At 42.4% G+C, this 21,082-nt stretch overlaps 1 protein-coding gene across 3 annotated transcripts in view; it reads right to left on the minus strand.

The window, feature by feature from the left end:
• Window positions 1–21,082, minus strand: part of LOC125448607 (rab effector MyRIP-like) — a 328,324-nt gene that overhangs the window by 54,896 nt on the left and 252,346 nt on the right. For all 3 annotated transcript variants that reach the window (XM_048524019.2, XM_048524027.2, XM_048524011.2), the window contains one exon: window positions 2,006–2,189. In XM_048524019.2, coding sequence (XP_048379976.1) covers window positions 2,006–2,189 — 184 coding nt within the window. The remainder of the gene's footprint in view (window positions 1–2,005; window positions 2,190–21,082) is intronic.

Genomic DNA, 21,082 nt, shown 5'->3' on the forward strand with positions numbered 1-21,082 from the left:
CTTTACTTTTCCCATGTTTTATCTTTTTTTCCCTATCTCGTAGCCCTGTCTGTGCAGCCTTAACTGGGGCTTGAAGTTAAAGGCGAAGATGAATCTTACAATGTTGTAAACTCCTTATCTGGCCTATCACATGCCTTCAGAATTAGATCACATGGTTAATTCTTGTTTGTCAATTTTGTAATTCTGAGATAAATTTAGTGGACTCAGGAGGTATGATTTGTCCACCCACTGATTCTAAGATCCCAGCCAATGGTTACTGTGGGGTGCTTCTTTGATCCTCAAATCTGATTGGTTAACAGCTGACAGTGTTAACCTGTGATACTCCGGTCAATGTTTTCTTTACAACAGTCTCAAGTTGAGACTCAAAACGTAGCAGTCACTGCCCTGATAAAGAAAATTATCAAGGTCCCATTAAGATCTGGGGCTTTGTAAGGGAGTAGACCTGGCGAGCTGAAATAAATAACTGTGTCCTGTTCTGATCACCCTGTTACAGGAAGGATGTTATGAAGCTGGAGAGGGATCAGACGATATTTACCAGCATGTTGCTGGGAATGGAGGTTTTGAGTTATAAGGGGAGGTTGGAAAGGCTGGGACCTTTTTTCACAAGAGCACAGGAGTTTCAGAGGTCACACACTGAGGTTTATAAAACCATGAGGGGTATAGATAAGCTGAATGATGGGGGCTTTTCCCGAGGGTGGGGGATTTCAAAACGAGGGACATATTTTTAAGGTGAGAGGAGAAAAATTTAAAAAATACATAAGGGGTAATTTTTTTTTACAGACTGGTTCGTGTATGGAATGAACTTCTGGGGAAGTGGTAGATGCTGGTATAATTACAATGTTTAAAAGGCATTTGGATAAGTCTATGAATAAGAAATGTTTGGAGGGTATGGGTCAAGTGCAGGCAGATGGGGCTGGTTTAGTTTGGGATTATGGTCAGCATGGACTGGTTAGAACATAGAACATAGAACAGTACAGCACAGAACAGGCCCTTCAGCCCACGATGTTGTGCCAACCATTGATCCACATGTATGCACCCTCAAATTTCTGTGACCATATGCATGTCCAGCAGTCTCTTAAATGACCCCAATGACTTTGCTTCCACAACTGCTGCAGGCAATGCATTCCATGCTCTCACAACTCTCTGTGTAAAGAACCCGCCTCTGACATGCCCTCTATACTTGCCTCCAACTAGCTTAAAACTATGACCCCTCGTGTTGGGCCGAAGGGTCTGATTCTGCACTGTGCGACTATGTAAGAGCAAAACACCGCGGATGCTGGAAATCTGAAATGAGCAGAGAATGCTGGAGAAACTTGGCAGATCTCGCAGCATCCGTCAGGAGCGAAAGAGACAAATGTAACATCTCAAGTCCAATATGGCTCTTCTTCAGAACAGACCTGAAGAAGAGTCACACTGCACCCAAAATGTCAACTTTATTTCTCTCTCCACAGATGCCGCCACACCTATTGAATTTCTCCAGCATTCTCTGTGTCTGTTTTTGGAAAGCTCACCTAGTTTCACACTGCATCATTGAGGGAATCCCGAGTCTAGCATAGAAATGGATATGAGTGGCAATGTTTCCTGCTGTTTCTGCTAGTGTTCTTCTGAAATTAAAGCAGGAGATTGGGAGAAGTCTTCAGGAAGATTCCACCCCCCAGCCCATAATTTCCCTATCTGGTTTACAAACCTCCTGATTCACCTAGGACTGTAAAAAGTGAAAAATATAAAGTTATGAGAGCTGACTTCGAGTTTGGATTGCTTTGTGAATCTCTCTGATACAGAAAACCAAAACTTTTAATGCTAAATCATTACTTGGGGATTGAGCGTTTTAACTCTTAATAGTCTTTTTCATTTTGTCTTGAAAACAATCATGCTTTTTATTACGTTTTCTGCATTCCAGTCAACTGGTAATACATGTCTGTTGAATGATCAATTATTAACGTCTGCTTCAGATGTTCTGAAATGTGGTGTTCCACATAGTCAGTGCTACTTGTTAGTCACATACCTGCATTATCCAGAAAATCCATGCTTTTCCAACTTGGCAGTGAATAGGGTCTTAAGTCAGAACTTTCTGAGGACTGGAATTGCCCATGCATCGCCATCACCCCGGAGGCAGAAGATTTTTCAGCCTCGGCTGGGTCTTTACTTAGATTTTCCTCGCTGGTCAGAGAGAATTCAGAGTGGGATCTCTAGGAAGAGAAAATTAATTGGGTTGCCTTTTTTTGTGATCACATATGACATTCTTAGATCACCAATGATCACTATTGCCATTTGAGTGACTGAGGTAATACAACTGTGTCTTCACTACAGTCAACGTCATTGTTAAAAAGTACAGTCAGGAAGATGAGATAAATCAACAACGCAGTGGTTATCACTGCAAACAGAGATATATTGACAAAGTTTTTCATTGTGTACCCCTCAATGTGCAAATGCAAGAATGTCAAATTTCAAATAATCACAACAAATTTAAACCACAAGAGAACAAAGTGCTTACTGGTTGGCAAGTCAATCTGTTTGGTTCATGTATTGTGATAGGAAAAACAATGACATCCTATAGGCTGCCCAAACTCCCAGGTAATTCAAAAACTTTCCAAGGCTTGAATATATTTCTTTTGGTTGCAGAGAGCGGGTCCCTGCTTGTTATGAGATTAGCTAATTAAGAAACTTTGTAAAGATTGACGCACTTAGGATTCTTCAGAAAGTGTTGCCCAGTCATGGAACCACATGTAACAGATGACATTTTGTTGAGAATTTTTCAAGTGCAAATGCAGTGATTAGATGGTTCTAAGCTTGGAGTTTATAAGCTTGATTTCTTGGGAAGAATCAGACATGTGATGCACATTACCTGTGTATATTATTGCATCACTGTGCCTGCTTGAACCATACCCCATCCACGACCCTAGAACATGCATATCCCCTATCAGGAACCATGGCAGTATATTGTTCTATCTACAGGATGTACTGTGAAATTTCTTAATTCATCATCATGTGTGTTCTAGGTGAGGTCAGGTCAGTGGCTCAAATATATCTTTCCATCTCCCTATCCTGTGTCAATTTTTGTAGTTGGTAATAATTTGCTTCAATTCTCAAATCTTCATGGTTCCATCCATCTAGAATGACAAGGGCAGCAGATGCATGGCAACACCAGCCCCTGCAAGTTCTCTTTCTAGTCACACAACAGCCTGACTTGGAAATATATCACAGCCCCTGAACTATCACTGGGTCAATAATACTATTGGTATGTCCAGATTGTTGGTTGGCAAAACGTTTTTTTAATTGTAAAGAATATTGTTAGAGAAGGAGATTATCTGACACAATACCGAAGATGATTACTGACACAGCAACAATTGATAATTCACACTGCGGTCACAGATTTTCCACTGAATTGAAGTTTATCTGATGGATTAAATGTAAGACTGCTGCTTCATGACGCACTTTGCCTCACTGGTCAGGCGTGTTGTGCAATCAATCCCCACCCAGTTTTTACTGTATTTGATGATTACTGTGGGTGGTAAATAAATTGCAGCCATCTGCAATGAACCCTGCACTAGAAAAGAGATAAAATAACATGAGAATTGTTCCTGCAGTTTACTGTTCAATTTGGCATCTTCTACTGAGGTGTGATGTTGGAGTCTATGAGAATATAATAACCTGCCAACATCACCTGGAATCCCAACAGAAAGACTGTTGATCAGGGATTTGGCAGCAAGAAAGCGACAATACAAAGGAAAACAAGGCTTCTCACAAAATTTCAGATACTGTAACACTGATTTATTTGGCCTCCATCTTTTGAAAATAGGAATGTCCAACCTGTTAACTTTCCAATAAGTTCCCAAGCTACTTTACCCATTCTGAAAGATTGCAAACTGAGATTCAGTGGCAGCATCGTGCCACCACTCTCTCTGGAATTCTACTCCAATATTAATCACTGTGCATGAAGAACTATAGCATTTTAATCCTAATCTAACATGTTATGTTTCATCATTTGAACCTGATTCCTCAGTTTATTTTGATATACTCTGGATTAACCCTTCCCAATCTATAAATATTTGAAGATATATGCACAGAATTCTAATAAAAGACACACTTTGTCAAAGCATTTTGTCTTTCATTTATTACGACAAATCGTAAGAAATGCAAATGACAAGGGAAAAGAGCACCATATATGGAATGGAGGCAAAGTGCTGACTGGTTGGTAAGCTGACTCTAATTGGTGTGAAAGTGTGACTCTGTTTGTTTGAGATACTGGCGTAGAGAATACACTTGTTAGCTGATGACCACCAGTTAACTGCCAAGCTTTGCTGAAATTGACATCAAGCAAGTGGATTCTGATTGGTCAAGGTAATGTCTGGGGAAATAAACCAAAGAATGGCTGGTACCTGATTTGTTGAATTGAAACTGTTATATAACATAAACTCATTTGCATATAATTACACTTAAGATATCTCATTTCATTGATTTTTAAAAATATATTCACAAGACATAAGCAGGGCCAGCAGTTGTTGCTAATCCTAATTGCCCACAGGATAATTGAGAGAAACTATATCATTATAGGCCCAGAGTTATATATAGGATAGAAATTTCCTTCCCTAAAAGGGAATCAAATAGATGTTTCCACACCCTCCCTCCCACCAAAGGCCAACAATGGCTTCATGGCTCTTAATGTCAAATATTTATTGAATTCAAATACCATTATCTGCATAACAAAGTGTGGGGCTGGATGAACACAGCAGGCCAAGCAGTATCTTAGGAGCACAAAGACTGACGTTCTGATGAAGGGTCTAGGCCCGAAACATCAGCTTTTGTGCTCCTAAGATGCTGCTTGGCCTGCTGTGTTCATCCAGCTCCACACTTTGCTATCTCGGATTCTCCAGCATCTGCAGTTCCCATTATCTCTGATACCATCATCTACATGTCAGGATTTAAATCTGGATCCATTACTTGCGTTTCTGGATTAATAAGTCTAGTGATAATACCACTAGGCCATCACACTCCCTACGTTCCCACTACAATGTCTATACAATGTAATGTAGCCCCTCACTGGTCAGCAGCTGGGCTGCAAAGAGAAGATTACCCTACGCCTGTGATTGCGTAGGGCTGGGAGGATAGGTTGGGTCCATTCAATCTTCACGAGAGGAACAATGACCTCTGTTACTCCAATTTACCTCCTTCCATTCAGCCTGAGGGAATTCCTAAGATGGTCCTGCCCTCCCAGCTGACAGGTGACCCTTCACACCCATTCTGAGCCAGAAGCAGACAGGTAATAGTTAACTAAATGCTACATAAAATGGATTAAGTCGGAAATGAATGTTAGCGAGTGCATATTGTGCTCGCTACACCCAGAAAAAGTGACCCTGAGACGTCTCATTTTCTTCTGACTTCAAGTTTAACTATTTCTGTACCATTCAAGACATATTAAATCTTCTGGTTTTCATTGCTACATTATGTATTCCTCGTATTAGATTGCTCACCATTACTCACCTGCTCTGCCTCATTTCTAATCATCTCCATTGATCCCACTGCCTTGTCAAGGCTAGTATCATGTCACATTGAAATACTGACTACCAATCAATGACGTGGATCAGAAACCCAATACTGAACTCTGAGACACTCCAACCAGTCTCCTCTAACCACAGTACATCGTTTTCAAAGTCTCAGCCAATTTATCCTGAACCTGCACAGTGACAAGCGTAACTACAAGCCTCATGTATTAAGGTTTACAAAATGCCTCTCTTTTGGACGTTGAAGGGTTTGCGATGGATCTACTTGCATTGTCACTTCCTGAAGGAAATCTAGGGAGTCGGTCAGACAGAAATTCCCTTTTGTCTAAAATCACATTGGCTGTTGATTACATGATTGTAAAGTGCGGATTCAGTTCTTCCTCTGGCTGAGGTTACCAGGAACGGTTCTGCTTATTAACATGGCCACCCTCAAGTTTACTGCCTGGCCTGAATTCTTGGGATTAATTGATCGGGCAATAGTGTAAGACAAACGATAAAATCTCCACTGTCCCAGAGGACTATATAGCTGCTGTCTCATTAGAGAGAAATGAGTATCTAATAGTACCAGTTGACCCTTTCTAATGAGACAGCAGCCCTATGGTCCTATGCGACTATGACGACTTTGCCATTTACCTTACATTTTTAACCAAACAGTCCTCAAATTTACTACTGGTCATCCAATAATCCTTTGATTTTACTCTGAGTTAATATAAGAATAATCTTCCTTGACTTTTCTCTGTCTGTTTCCTCACTCTCAATGAATGTGGTCAAAACACTGGTCCAGTCCCAATCTCCAGGTTCCTTCCAAATTTCCATTTCAGTGATGATCAGTCCCTAACAGGGCTCTTCTCTCAGTGCTTTTGGAAAATTCCATGCTTCTCTGGGGCTAGAACAGAGAACATTACAGCACAGTACAGGCCCTTCGGCCCTCGATGTTGTGCCGACCTGTCATACCAATCTCAAGCCCATCTAACCTGCACTATTCCATGTGCGTCCATATGCTTGTCCAATGACGACTTAAATGGACCTAAAGTTGGTGAATCTACTACCGTTGCATGCAAAGCATTCCATTCCCTTACTACTCTCTGAGTAAAGAAACCACCTCTGACATCTGTCCTATATCTTTCACCCCTCAATTTAAAGCTATGCCCCCTCGTGCTTGCCATCACCAGCCTAGGAAAAAGGCTCTCCCTATCCACCCTATCTAACCCTCTGATTATCTTATATGTCTCAATTAAGTCACCTCTTAACCTTCTTCTCTCTAATGAAAACAGCCTCAAGTCCCTCAGCCTTTCCTCGTAAGACCTTCCCTCCATACCAGGCAACATCCCAGTAAATCTCCTCTGCACCCTTTCCAAAGCTTCCACATCCTTCTTATAATGCGGTGACCAGAACTGTACTCAATGCTCCAAGTGCGGCCGCACCAGAGTTTTGTACAGCTGCAGCAAAACCTCTTGGTTCCGGAACTCGATCCCTCTATTAATAAAAGCTAAAACACTGTATGCCTTCTTAACAGCCCTGTCAAGCTGGGTGGCAACTTTCAAGGATCTGTGTACATGGACACCGAGATCTCTCTGCTCATCTACACTACCAAGAATCTTACCATTAGCCCTGTACTTTGCCTTCCGGTTACTCCTACCAAAGTGCATCACCTCACACTTGTCTGCACTAAATTCCATTTGTCACCTCTCAGCCCAGCTCTGCAGCTTATCTATGTCTCTCTGCAACCTACAGCATCCTTCGTCACTATCCACAACTCCACCGACCTTAGTGTCGTCTGCAAATTTACTAACCCATCCTTCTACGCCCTCATCCAGGTCATTTATAAAAATGACAAACAGCAGTGGACCCAACACCGACCCTTGCAGTACACCACTAGTAACTGGTCTCCGGGATGAACATCTCCCATCAACTACCACCCTCTGTCTTATTTCAGCAAGCCAATTTCCGATCCAAACTGCTATTTCTCCCACAATTCCATTCCTCCGCATTTTGTACAATAGCCTATTGTGGGGAACCTTACTGAACGCCGTGCTGAAATCCATATACACCACATCAACCGGTTTACTCTCATCTACCTGTCTGGTCACGTTCTCAAAGAAGTGAATAAGGTTTGTGAGGCACGACCTTCCCTTCACAAAACCGTGCTGACTATCACTAATCAATTTATTCTTTTCTAGATGATTATAAATCCTATCCCTTATAACCTTTTCCAACACTTTACCAACAACTGAGGTAAGGCTCACTGGTCTATAATTACCAGGGTTGTCTCTACTCCCCTTCTTGAACAGGGGAACCACGTTTGCTATCCTCCAGTCGTTTGGCACTATTCCTGTAGACAATGACGAGTTAAAGATCAATGCCAAAGGCTCGGCAATCTCCTCCCTGGCTTCCCAGAGGACCCTACGATAAATCCCATCCGGCCCAGGGGACTTAGCTATCTTCACCCTCTGTAGGATTTCTTATACCTCTTCCTTGTGAACCTCTTATTTGTTTTAAGACCTTTTGACCTAATTTTCAAAGAATCCCCAATGTATCAAACTTTTGAATTTCATCTTTTATTGTACTTCTTTTTGAACAGGGTATATGGTTTGCATATTGTCTTAAATACACTGAGGAAGGGCTCATTCAGGCTGCGGATTATTTCATACACATCCTCTATTTAAAGGCCATTTTCACCTTTTAATCTTCTCATCCCTGCTTTGATGCCACTCTTGTTACTGTGGTGCGGAAAGACATTTTTACTTTGATGCTTTGCCATTGCGACCTGGCTACGCTTTGGTTCCTCTCTGCTCTGCAATTCTTCTTTGAACATCAGCTTTAACCTCTTTATTCAGTTGTGTGAGCTCTTTCCCTTTTTGTCTGCTGCACAGAGACCACTTTTCCAATTTTCTTTATCATACATTTCAGAGGCACACTATCAGCTTGGTGATCTTTGAAATACATCTGTGAAATATTTCTTCACATTGCTATTCAATAATCAATCTTTGTAAAGTCCCTTCTAGGTCAAGTCCTCATGGAAACATTCTTCATCAACTTGTAAATAAAATCAGATAAAAACAATGTTTTGTGTAATACCAATGTAGCTGTTTTAAGACTAAGTTCTGAAACATGACTATTTAGTGGTCACTTTTAGTCTTGATCTCCTATTGTCCCTTGACTTCACTGACGTCAATCGTGGATCTGCTGGTCACACAGACACGCAGACACACACATATACCCACAGGCACACACACACATACACACACACACACACCCACACACACCCCTGGTCACTGGACATTGCTGTTTATGGGAGCCTGCTGTGCACAAATTAGATATATGGATTATGCCACTTCAAGAAAAAGTTGCCTATAAATTGCATTGGAATATTATGAGTTTGTGAAAGCCGCCAGATAACTGCAGTCTAGTGTTGCTGGACCTTGGACATTTTGAAAATGACTCAGAAAAAGAGTCTGGATTAGTTCCATTGCTGCGGCTGAGGCCTGATGTAGTCAGGTATTCCATCAATGTTTCATCAATCTGGACTGCAACATTCTCTTTAAATGCATGAGAAGCCTACAAGTGGGTTGAAAAATGTGAAGTACTGAGACAGAACCATTGTAATCAGTTCCTTCCAAAACTAAACAGTGTATTGTGATGTGTTAAGAGCAGCTGGAAAAGGAGGGGTGGGGACTACAATCAATCTAAGGATCCAGCTGAGTAACAAATGACCATCTGAGAAAGCAAACTGAAATGATTTCTCACCCATTTATAGTGAGGCACGTCACTCAGTGCCCATCACTGGGTAATGTCAGGCCATTATTCAATTTGAAATTGTTGGCGCATTCTGGACATGTTGGTGCCACTGCGTGGGATGGGGAAAGTAAATCAACAGTTTAATCAATTGTGACACCTTAGAAACACAGCCAAGACACACTCAAGTTTCTCCACAATGCTGTATTTTGTTTAGACTGAAAAGAAATGCGAAATTGCAGGTAAATTGCACTAAGCTCATAGCAACTCTGCCCAACAGTTCCATATGGTCTTTAGCTACTCTTGGATCTCCTCCCTCCCTGATCCCCCCACCCTTACAACATGTCCTTCCCATCCTTTCTACCTCATATATATGTCTGGCTTCACCTCAAAATGCTGTATTGCTCTCTGCCCAAACTAATCCTTGTGGTAGCAACTGCAGCCCTGGAGGTAAACAGGTTTCTCTAAAATGTCCTATCAGATTCATTAGTGACTTGTCTTGAAGATCGCAAAATGCCTCAGCTTTCAACTTGCACTCATTTACAGAAGCTGCAGCTTCTTTGGAGGAGTACAAAGGCTCCGTACTACCGAATAACAGTTACTGGCTATCTTGTAAAAGTTGTCATAGTCCTATCAGACCATAGGGCTGCTCTCTCATCAGAGAGAGTGACAACTGTTAGTGGCTTAACCTGAGGGTCACCACACCACAGGCACGGGGAAGGGTTGAGAAGGCTAGTCCTTCAATGGTAACCTCAACCAGTGCAAGAAATGAACCCACATTAATGGCATCACTCTAGGCCACACGCCAGCCATCCAGCCAACTGAGCTAACTAATCCCTAACATTGACAGCGACCCCCACTCCCCCCAACAACATGATTTGAATACACAACCTTCCGATCTGAAATCATCATTGCACCACCAGGTCCACCACGTTATACAGCATGGCTGATGTCTCTGTGATCTCAGCTCCACTTTCCTGTCTGCCACCCCTATGACTTCTGACTCCCTTGTCCATCAAAAAATCTCACTTTCAGCCTGAAACATTGACCTTCCTGATCCTCTGATGGTGGCTGACCTGCTGTGCTTCTCCAGCCTCACATCCATTGACTCAAAAATCTAACTAACACGGTCTTAGAGAGGTTAGAAGTCCCAGAGTTCACTGCCAATCAAGATAAGAAGATTTCTTACTCCAACAATCCCCTGAGAGAAAAAAATCCTCCTTAAGTTGTATCAGCTCTCCGCTGTCTAACAGATTTATCTTAAATGATGTACATTTAGTGGAATAACCTGTCAACTTGGAAAGATCCATGCTATGTCATAATTTGACACAGTTAATGTTCAAATTGTCTTAACTTTCAGTCACAGAGAAAGACGTTAATGGAATACTTTTGTTCTTATGCAGAAGCTTCCTACTATACTAAAAGCATTGACATAGAAATTGCCAATTCACTATTGTGTAGATTAATTGGGACAGAATACATCATCATAATTTACATTAATGAATTCTTCCAGGACGGTCGCGATATTGAGATAACACATGAGGTTATCTAAGATATACAGGGTGACTAACTTAGGGAAACATATTAAACTTAATTTTATAATTTAAAGTTTAGTCTGTACATGCAATGTAATAACGTAAATCAATATATTGTGAAGCATTATACAAACATGTTTTTTGAGATGCTCACCAGAACCAGATGGCTGACAACAGAGGAAATACATTGCCCTAATCAGATAAGGGAAGTGAAAATATCATTGACCGTTTCTCAAACATTATGGAAAATGACAAGAGCAATTAATACTATTTCGAAGTGATATGCTTGAACAGGTAATTGGCTTTTTATGACAGCTGCAACTTCATTGAAGAGTTATCACCCAGGAACTGTCAGATCTTTATCAAAGAACAATGGTCATAGCAACAGTAATTTTGGAGAAAACACATCAGCGTTTTTTATTTATTTATGTATGGGATGTAGGCATCACTGGCTAGGCCAGCATTTATTGCCCATCCCTAATTGCCCACAGGGTAGTTAAGAATCAATCACATTGCTGAGGGTCTGGAGTCACATAATGGCTGGACTAGGTAAGGATGGTAGATGTTCTTCCCTGAAAGGGATGAGCAAACCAGATGTGTTTTCCCCCCAACAATCAGTAATAGCATCATGATCATCATTGGATTCTTAATTCCAGATTCTTTATTGAATTCAAATTCCACCATCTGCCATGGCAGGATTTGAACCCAGCTCCCCGGAATATTACCTGTTTCTCCTCCGGATTACTAACCTAGTGATAATACCACTCAGCCATCACCTCCCCTACAATCCCAGCTGCTGGGCACGTCAGATTCAAGAATGATAGATCACCTTTTTTGGTTTAGTTAGTTAATGTGAGACATATTCACACAAAGCTGCAGAGAGCCAAAGTTTATTATACAAAAGAAATAAAATAAAATGAACCAAGCCATCTAAATATGTACAACAGTTAGAATAATCAAAGCACAGTAAAACACAATTTTAATCCATTTCCTGACACTATCCATTATTAAAGTTCTGGTCCAGAGAATTTACACCCCTACCTCAATTTTTTGAGGTTTCACTTAACTGATTCCTGGCTATTTCCTTGCCATGCACTGAGATAATTCGATGAGTCCTTTCAAAATTTGCTGATGAGAACTTCTCACAAATCTGAGTGCCTAAACCTTCTCTGTTCTAACAGCCTTCTAACCAAACTCTCCTGAATTTGGAATTTCACAAACGGAACCCTTCTGCAAAAGTAAAGTGGCTCCTGAGCTGCCCTGATCAATTCTTCCAGGAGAGAAATTAGAATTGTTTCTAAAGTCAACACTGGGGAGTTTCTGAACCGATTTTTTAAAAAAATGCACAAATCCAGAACCTTTTGAACAGAAAATAAAGCTAATGCCTTTACATGTTTACTCTATTTGTTGCACTACACTAGAAATATCTTTCCATTAACACCAACGAGATCTGCAGTCAGCTGCTTTCTAACAAAATGCTGGATTTAATCACTGTTCCAAAAGAACTCTCTGATCTTGTTCAAAAAATCCTTACAGAAGTAACCAAAAAAATTCAAAATAGTGTATTCATCTCTACAAATTATGCAACTTCCATCACACGATATAACATTATCAGGAAATATTGCATGCAAAGACAGCAAAACATTAAAAAAGATGATGAACTCACCAATGACTACTTTTTGTGTATTGCATTCTGAGGTGATAAGGGCTGTTGAGGCTCATTTGAGAGTCACTCTCAGGGATATTTTAATGGGGAACCCAGTGGGGTCCCTCATACTGTGCAGATCAAACTCAGAGGGTGCCATCAAACACAAGAACCATGAGCAGGAATAAGCAATTCAGCCTGCTTCACCATTCAATATGATCACGACTGATCTCAACTCCAGACCCAACTCCATACTCTTGCCTACAATGCTTTGACACAATTAAAAACCTATTTCCTCTTTGAATTTATTCAGTGTTTGAGTTCCCAGCTCATTCTAGGGAGCGAATTCCACAGTGTGATGACTCTTTGAGAGACGTCATTTCTCAGGATCAGCGACTTCATTGTTCAGTGATGAGGGCAGGACGGCACTTTGGCAACATCCAACGTGGCAATAGTCTCCAACGTTGGTGCACCTGGTGCAGACAGTGGCAAAGGTGAGTCAGCCCATGGGCGAAAGATGGTGCCTGAGGATCAGTGACTTCAATGTTGTTTGGATCTGGTGAGGCACTAGTGGCTCAGAACTCACACGTAGATGGGCTTCTCTTTAAGCTAATTTCTTCTATTTTCTCTTACTCTTTAACTGTCAAAAAGTGATCAGATTATGGCGACCAATTAAAGCTTTTCACTTGATTTTAGTGCATTTCACTGTAAAATACACAAGACAATAAATCATCCATTCAATCATTCATCTCTGTTTTAGATCTGTTACTTCATCCCTGAAAACTATGACCTGTCACTCTGGTTTGCCTCACGTAAGGAAATATCCTCTGTATGTCTACTACATCAACCCCTTATATATGTCAACTAGATCTCCACTCATTCTTCTTAACCCAACTGAACACAAGCCTAAAGTGCTCAAACTCTCCTCATAAGGCAAGCCACTTATCTCTGGAATTAATCCAGTCAATCTTTACGAACTTCCTCTAATAGAATTACAAACTTCAAGGCATGTGCTACTTAAACCAGATGGAGTGGAGCTGCAGTTACTGCTTACCTACCAAGGCCAGGAAAAGCATCCCAAGAGGGTTGAGGAAGGACAGAGGCTTTTAGTTTTCATCTACGTCTTTTGCTTTATCACTTGCAGCCACCAGGAGAAGCAGAACAGCCTCTCTCGGCCTCACAAGAAAAGTTTCCCGCCTCAGAAGTAATTTGCTTGGTCCTGTGGTCATGCTGCAGAATATTTGTTCAGTCCCCATTGTGGCCTCCCAATACCTAATGGTGCAGTTCCTGTCCCTCAGTCAGCAGTATTTATCCATGATCATCCTCATTTTTGGCCCTATTGAAGAGAACTATCACTTCTGAAGCAGATGCAGACGGTTGGTGTCAGGACCACTGTCCTGGGCCTTAGGTGATTGTTTTCAATAAACAACACCCGTCTTCCTTCATGCGAGGTATGTCTCCAACCAATGGAGAGTTTCCCCCAATTCCATCTCACTTTCATCTTGCTTGGACTCCTGAAGCCACAATCCTATGTTACTTTGATGTCAAGGCACTCGTTTTCACTGCCTGATTGGTTGCTTGATTTATGGTTGTCACCTGTACCGAGACACAGTGAAAAGTGTTGTTATGTGTGCTGTACACGCAGATCGCACCATACAAAGTGCATCAGGGCAGCAGAATAGAGTGTAGAATACTGTGTTACAGTTGCAGAGAGAGAGATCGACATTAACTTTGAGAGTTCTGTTCAAAGGTTTGATAACAGTGGTGTAGAAGCTGCTCATGAAACGGTTCGTACGTGTATGCAAACGTTATATCTTGTGTACAACTCAACGCCACCTCAACTAATGCTTTACTAGACTTTTTCTTAGCTTTCAATCTAGTAGCAACCGCAACCAGAACTGAACTTTTACTGAATTCACACCCAAGACATCTTAATTAACTCCCTTAGTTTCTAAGTCTCCCGCTCTCTTGTCGGTTTCACTGTAGATTTAAAGAGATCTTCACAAAAGACACATACTGGGTTTTCTTTTCCCCAAAGTGAAAGGTTCATCACAAATGCTAGAAATCTGTCCTGGTCCTCTTAGGTCAACACAGAGGTCAGGAAGACAGTATAACTGAGATGGGAGGAGCGTTCGAAGATGTTGGCTGCCTTTCTGAGGCAGCGGGAAGTATAGCTGGAGACAATGGATGGAAGGCTGGCTTGTGCGGGGGACTGGGCTGTGTTCACAACTCTCCGTAGTTTCCTGTGGCCTTGGGCAGACCAGTTGCCATACCACACTGTGACGTATCAGGCTGGATGCTTTCTATGGTGCATCTACAAAACTTGGTAACTTTGTGGACATGTCGAATTTCCTTCCTGAGGAAGTAGAGACATTGTTTGTGCTTTTCTGACCTCTCTGTTGACCTGGGTTGACCTGATTTCCAGCATTTATGATGAACCTTTCACTTTGGGGCAAAAAACCCAGTATGTTTCTTTTGTGAAGATCTCTTTAACGCTACAGTGAAACTGAAAAGATAGCGGGAAACTTAGAATACAGCGAGTTAATTAAGATGTCTTGGGTGTGAATTCAGTAAAAGTTCAGTTCTGGTTGTGGTTGCTACTAGAATGAAAGCTAAGAAAAAGTCTAATAAAAAAATTAACTGAGGCAGCATTGAGTTTTGACCTGTTCTGCTGCAGTACACAGAAGCAAGCAAAGCTCTCTATTAAAAACAATTAGTTAAAATGAGAAATAGCAATCTGAAAGTTTTTGAGGAAAGGATGCTTGAGTGAGCCAAAAACGGGCTGAATCCTAAAATTAGTATGAAAAACACACAATGTGCTCAAAAAAGAGACTCAACATTGTGTTCAATAATTTTACAACATGACTTTTTCTTCCGAAGTGTTTTTTTCCTTTATACCTTCATGACGCAAGTATAGAAGAATTGAAAAGGTGGCGATAAAGGCTGTTTAGGTGACGGTCAAGCATCATCCATTTGGGTAATGAGTCACGCTGCTTTCCAATGGGTATAGGAAGGCACTGAGTCACTATGTGCATTAACATTCAACCATTTGGCAACACTGGCATTCCTAGTGATGGGGGACTTATAGCTTTATGATTGTCTGTTACAGAGAGGGGAAAAGGATGGCACACACAGGGAGTGAGACATTTTAACACCCCAGGTGGACGCTTCCCCATTAACCCCAATTGTCAGCTCCCTCACACAGCCGAGAAGTCAGATGGAGTTAGTTTGAGTTTGCACTGAGTGCAGTATAACACCAGCACTCCAAAGTATTTCGCAAGAAGTTACTCTACCATGCTACACAGCAGGAAGCTCAACATTTACGTGTCCTCTGCCTGTGAACAGCTTGCAGTCACATTGTACCCAAAACTCAGAGACAATACAATGACAACATTCAGGCAATAAGAAGCGTGCGATATTGGATCACGGAATAACCCAGCACAGGAGGAGTTCCGTGTCCACAGTCAGTATTAGCAGGTAAGTAAACAAAAATCTTATCACTGCAAACATCACAGCACAGTTACAGGCAAAGTGTAAGGGCCCACACACTAGCAAACAAGGAACAAAATCAATAATTAGGCCATTTAAAATACAAATTTGCTCATGCCAAGTACCTATCTAACACAACAATTTACAAGGCAATAAAACAACATTTTTTTAAATAACCTTTCAGCTGCTGGGAAGATAAGGCATTGTGCAGAGGGCAAGGGAGCATGAGTGAGCCTCTGATAGATAGCCTCATTGGACAGAGCTGGGCCTCTGACATGCCTTGGTCCCCTGATGGAGGTGTCACTGGAACTCTCTGTGCATAGTCATTACAGAATAGGGCATCTGACTGCATGGGTGGCTGATGGTGCCGTCTATAAAGCTCAGTAACGCAGCCTTTAAAAGCATGGTCCTTCCTCCCAGCAGGTCAGGGGCTTGCATCTGCACTCAGCAGTGTTGGTTATTGTGGGCCTTCGAAAATAAATGGGTGCTATGGGCTGATGTCACGATGCAGTGGGGTAAGTGGCTCAAAGGTGGGGAGGAGCATTCATTACATGCCTGTGGCCATTCGTCCGTTTGGGGATTTACTGACATGGTGTTGGGCTACAAGGGATGCATAAACGTCCAGCACGGTGAATGGTGTGTGTGTGTGTGTGTGTGTGTGTGTGTGTGTGTGTGTGTGTGTGTGTGTGTGTGTGTGTGTGTGTGTGTGTGTGTGTGTGTGTGTGTGCGCGCACACTTCACAATAAGCCAGTGAATTCCCAAGGTGACCGAGGACATGACCCACCACTGGTGGAGTGGCAGGAAATGGTACAAAGCTCTCTACCCACATTACACCAAGCACCAGGTTTCAGAGTGTCTTCACTAGGCTGGGGAGGATCCTGGAAAGGGAGGAAAGGGATTCTCTTGGGCCCATGTGAATGCCGCTGCAAGAGGCAGACCGAGAAAGTTGTTCTGCTGCAGGCTTGGGCAGCTACAGGTTAATTTAGACAGCAGAACTAGCAATGATTTCTGGGTCAGGGTCACTCCAGGAGATACAAACAAATCAGGTAAATAAATGAATTTGTGGCTCAAAGTGATGCAGGAGACTTGGATTTCAATTCATGGGGTACCAACACTGGGGAATGTGCCATGCTACCTGGGTGATCTTCATCTGAATCAAAGCATGATAATAAAGGATAGCATTGGGATATCAAGGAAAAAGGATCTTGGCTCAGAAATTCAGGAACTTAAACTAGTTTAGGTGGTGGTTTGGAGTAGTAAAAGTCAGAAAATACTGGTGGAAGCAGATAAGGAGACCCTTATTGATGTGATTTCATTTCATTTCACTTATTGTTGTCAGAAGTACCTCGGTACAGTGAAAAGTTTTGCAGTTCAGGCAGATCATACGATTAAATTTAAAATTTGAGAGGTCCATTCAGAAGTCTAATAGCAGCGGGGAAGAACCTGTTCTTGAATCTATTCAAACATGTATACAAACTTGTATATCCTTGGCCCGATGGAAGAGAGTAAAACGAGGGTGGGAGGGGTCTTTGACTATGTTAGCTGCTTTTCTGAGGCAGCGGGAAGTGTAGATGGGGTCAATGAATGGAAGGCCGGCTTGCATACTATGGTTTTACTTTTGGAGAGAGCGTTAAACAAGAAACTGGACCCTGTGGGTTTCCATGGTATATGCCATCCTGCCATAGCTGCTGTGTTGATGCTCTCACAGGGCGTTATCACCTAGATCTTAGCCATTATACAAAGCCGACTGGTTTAGGGAACTCATTGACAGATGCAGACATGTGGAACTCATTCCCTTTTGAATAAACATGATCTAAAGTTTACCTAAAGCATTTAACCCTCTTCAAAAAACTTCAAAAGAAATGACAGCCCGTCATTGCTCCTAGTAAATGGATAACTCCTGTACAATTGTTGTATAGGTGATTGTTCTGAAAGGGTTAAGCTGCATTAAGCTTCAAACAATCTGACAGTGTCATAAGACATTGGTAGGGGAAAGCCAGAACATTTTAAGATCTCAAAAGGGACAGACCTGATATCCTCGGTTGCCTCAAAGCATTATTAACAATGTCTATCTTAGTCATATAACTTGTACCTGATTGCCATCTCACATTAAACTACTTCTTATTAAGACAATGACCTCTGCTTAATAAGACTCATTGGTTGATTTCCTTTCCCACTGCAAACAGTTGACCCTTGGGGCGGCACGGTGGCTCAGTGGTTAGCACTGCAGCCTCACAGTGCCAGGGGCCTGGGTTCAATTCCAGCCTCAGGTGACTGTCTATGTGGAGTTTGCACATTCTCCCCTGTGTCTGTGTGGTTTTCCTCCAGGTGCTCCAGTTTTCTCCTACAGTCCAAAGACGTGCAGGCTAGGTGGATTGGCCATGCTAAATTGCCCTTAGTGTTCAGGGGTGTGTGGGTTATAGGGGGATGGGTCTGGGTGGGCTGCTTCAAGGGGCGGTGTGGACTTGTTGGGCCAAAGGGCCTTTTTCCACACTGCAGGGAATCTAATCTAAACATTGAGGCCCTTTAGTCTCTATTAAGGAAACAGCAGTGTGCCAGCAAACTACTAGATCGTAGCAGTTGACTTATCAGCACCTAGAATATAAGCCATCCCACTTCACATCCTTCCTGTAACAACATACCTCTTCAACCAAGCTTTTGGTTTTCTGTCCTAATGTCTCATTCTCTGCCTCAATATTAAATTTAATTTTGTAAAGTAGAAGTAATGTTGCCATAATCTCACTCTCTCATGAGAGAGATACAGAGAGTGAGAGAGAGAGAGAGAGACAGAGACAGAGACAGTGTGTGGGAGAGTGAGAGCGAGAGAGAAGGTCACCCAACCTCAGCTGAGGGCGGGGAGGTTCGGAAGGCAAGTCCTTCATTATAGCCTCAGCCGGTAGGTCATGGATAGGGTGAATAGCCAAGGTCTTGTCCCCAGGGTAGGGGAGTCCAAAATTAGAGGGCATAGGTTTAAGGTGAGGGGGGAAAGCTTTAAAAAAAGACCTAAGGCATAGTTTTGTCATGCAGAGGGTGGTGTGTGTATGGAATGAGCTGCCAGAGGAAGTGGTGGAGGCTGGTACAAATACAACATTTAAAAGGCATCTGGGTGGGTATATGAATAGGAAGAATAGGAAGGGTTTAGATGAATACGAGTCAAATGTTGGCAAACAGAACTAGATTGATTTGGGATATCTGGTCAGCATGGACAAGTTAGACCGCAGGGTCTGCATCCGCGCTGTATACTGAATGGTGTGTGAATGGAGCCCACTCTGTGAGCAGCACTCTGCATCACGAGCCAGCCTTTTAATGAACTGAGCTAACTAATCCCCAGTGGCTGGTTTGTCATGCAGGGTGATGCCAATGGTACAGGTTCAATTCCCACTAGTTGCCTGTCTCCAACAGAGAGCGGTCCTGTGGTCCTCTGGAATGATAGCAACTTTAATAGTTGCGGTTTTGTTACCTCCTAGTAAATGCACAGTAGAATGTGTATTTGCAAGTTGTTGTTGGTCAATATCTTCCTGTGTGAGCATGGGTAGGCGGGCTATTTGCCAATGGAGGGCTTCACGACTTTGTTTCTGTTTCTCGTCCCTACCTTTATGCCAAAGCCACCGGCTTGCTATCAAAAACAGAGATGCAACAGGACTTTGCCTTTTTACTTCCGTTTAACAGGGTCTCTGGGAAGAAGTGAGTGAAGTAAAACTGGTGAAGAAGTGTATGTGTCTCCAAAGAGCCTAATGCAGTTGCAGGCCCCACGTTAAGGCTGGCAGCAATAAAAACCGAAAGAACTGTCGATGCTGTAAATCTGTTCTGACGAAGGGTCGCCAGACCTGAAACGTTAACTCTGTTTTTTCCTTCACAAATGCTGCCAGACCTGCTGAGCTTTGCCAGCAAATTCTGTTTTTGTTAAGGCTTGCAGCGATTGGCTTCTCGGGGGAAGAATAGAGAAACTGATAGTCTTCTGCGTTGAAAGGAATGTATATCCAGAGCAAATGAAATATTTATTGTGGGGTTGGTTTAAAAATGGTAAAAAGATTAAGGATGTCAGGAAGCACTATCTCATACAGTGAAGAAGTGAATTCTAGATAGGGTAGTGAAGGTAATTTCATTCACATGATTTAAGACGATATTGGATGGCTTCACAGGATGACAAGATTATTTGTAAGACGGCTCAAATGGGCTGTCTTCTTCCCATGCCCATCTGCGCAGAGAATGTTTGGAATGGCCGATGGTAAAGCTATCCAGTAGGTGGCAACATCACCCACACTAAAGAGGATCCCCAGTTGCTTGATTCACTCAGAAGCAGGATGGTGTTTTTTGTAACTTTTTTAATGTCAAGATTGGCTATGGCTTCAACTGCTTAAACAAAAAGTTCTGGAATTTCCTTCTTAAATGCCAAACCTCTCACTCCTTATTTGTTCCATTAAGTTTTTGATCACCTCTAATGAAAGGTCATCAAACTGAAATGTTAATAGTTTTTATTGTCCCTTATTCGTTCATGGGATGTGGGCATCACTAGCAAGGCCAGCATTTGTTGCCCATCCCTAACTCCTCTTGGACTGAGTGCCTGGCCGGGCCATTTCAGAGGGCAACAGATTTCCCAACCCAAGTGGGTTGTTTTTATTACAATCGACAGTGCACTGTACAGTCACCATTACGTTAGTGTTTTCCTGTGCAGATGTTTAATTGAATTCAAGTTCCACCAGATGCTATAACTCATTCAGGGGCAGTAAGAACTGCCCATGCTGGAGTCTGCGATAACACAGTGCAGAGCTGGAGGAACACAGCAGGCCAGGCAGCATCAGAGGAGCAGGAAAGCTGACGTTTCAGGTCGGGACCCATTTCTGAAGAGGGGTCCTCACCCAAAACGTCAGCTTTCCTGCTCCTCTGATGCTGCCTGGCCTGCTGTGTTCCTCCAGCTCTGCACTGTGTTATCACCATGTACTATGGTGGGATTTGAACCCACACTCTCAGAAGATTAGCCTGCGGTCCTGGCTTTGTGGTCGAGTGACATTATCACTACGCAGGCATTACTAAGACAAGTTTTCAGTTCCAAAATAATGATATTTCACCATGTGCCATGGGGTATTTGAACACAGGGAAGAACGTCTGCATTACCTGTCCATAAATAAGACACTTCGCCATTGGCTTCAACTCTCCTCACATACCCGGCTTATTCA

The sequence above is a fragment of the Stegostoma tigrinum genome, chromosome 2, assembly GCF_030684315.1.
Source record: "Stegostoma tigrinum isolate sSteTig4 chromosome 2, sSteTig4.hap1, whole genome shotgun sequence".
NCBI lineage: Eukaryota > Metazoa > Chordata > Chondrichthyes > Orectolobiformes > Stegostomatidae > Stegostoma > Stegostoma tigrinum.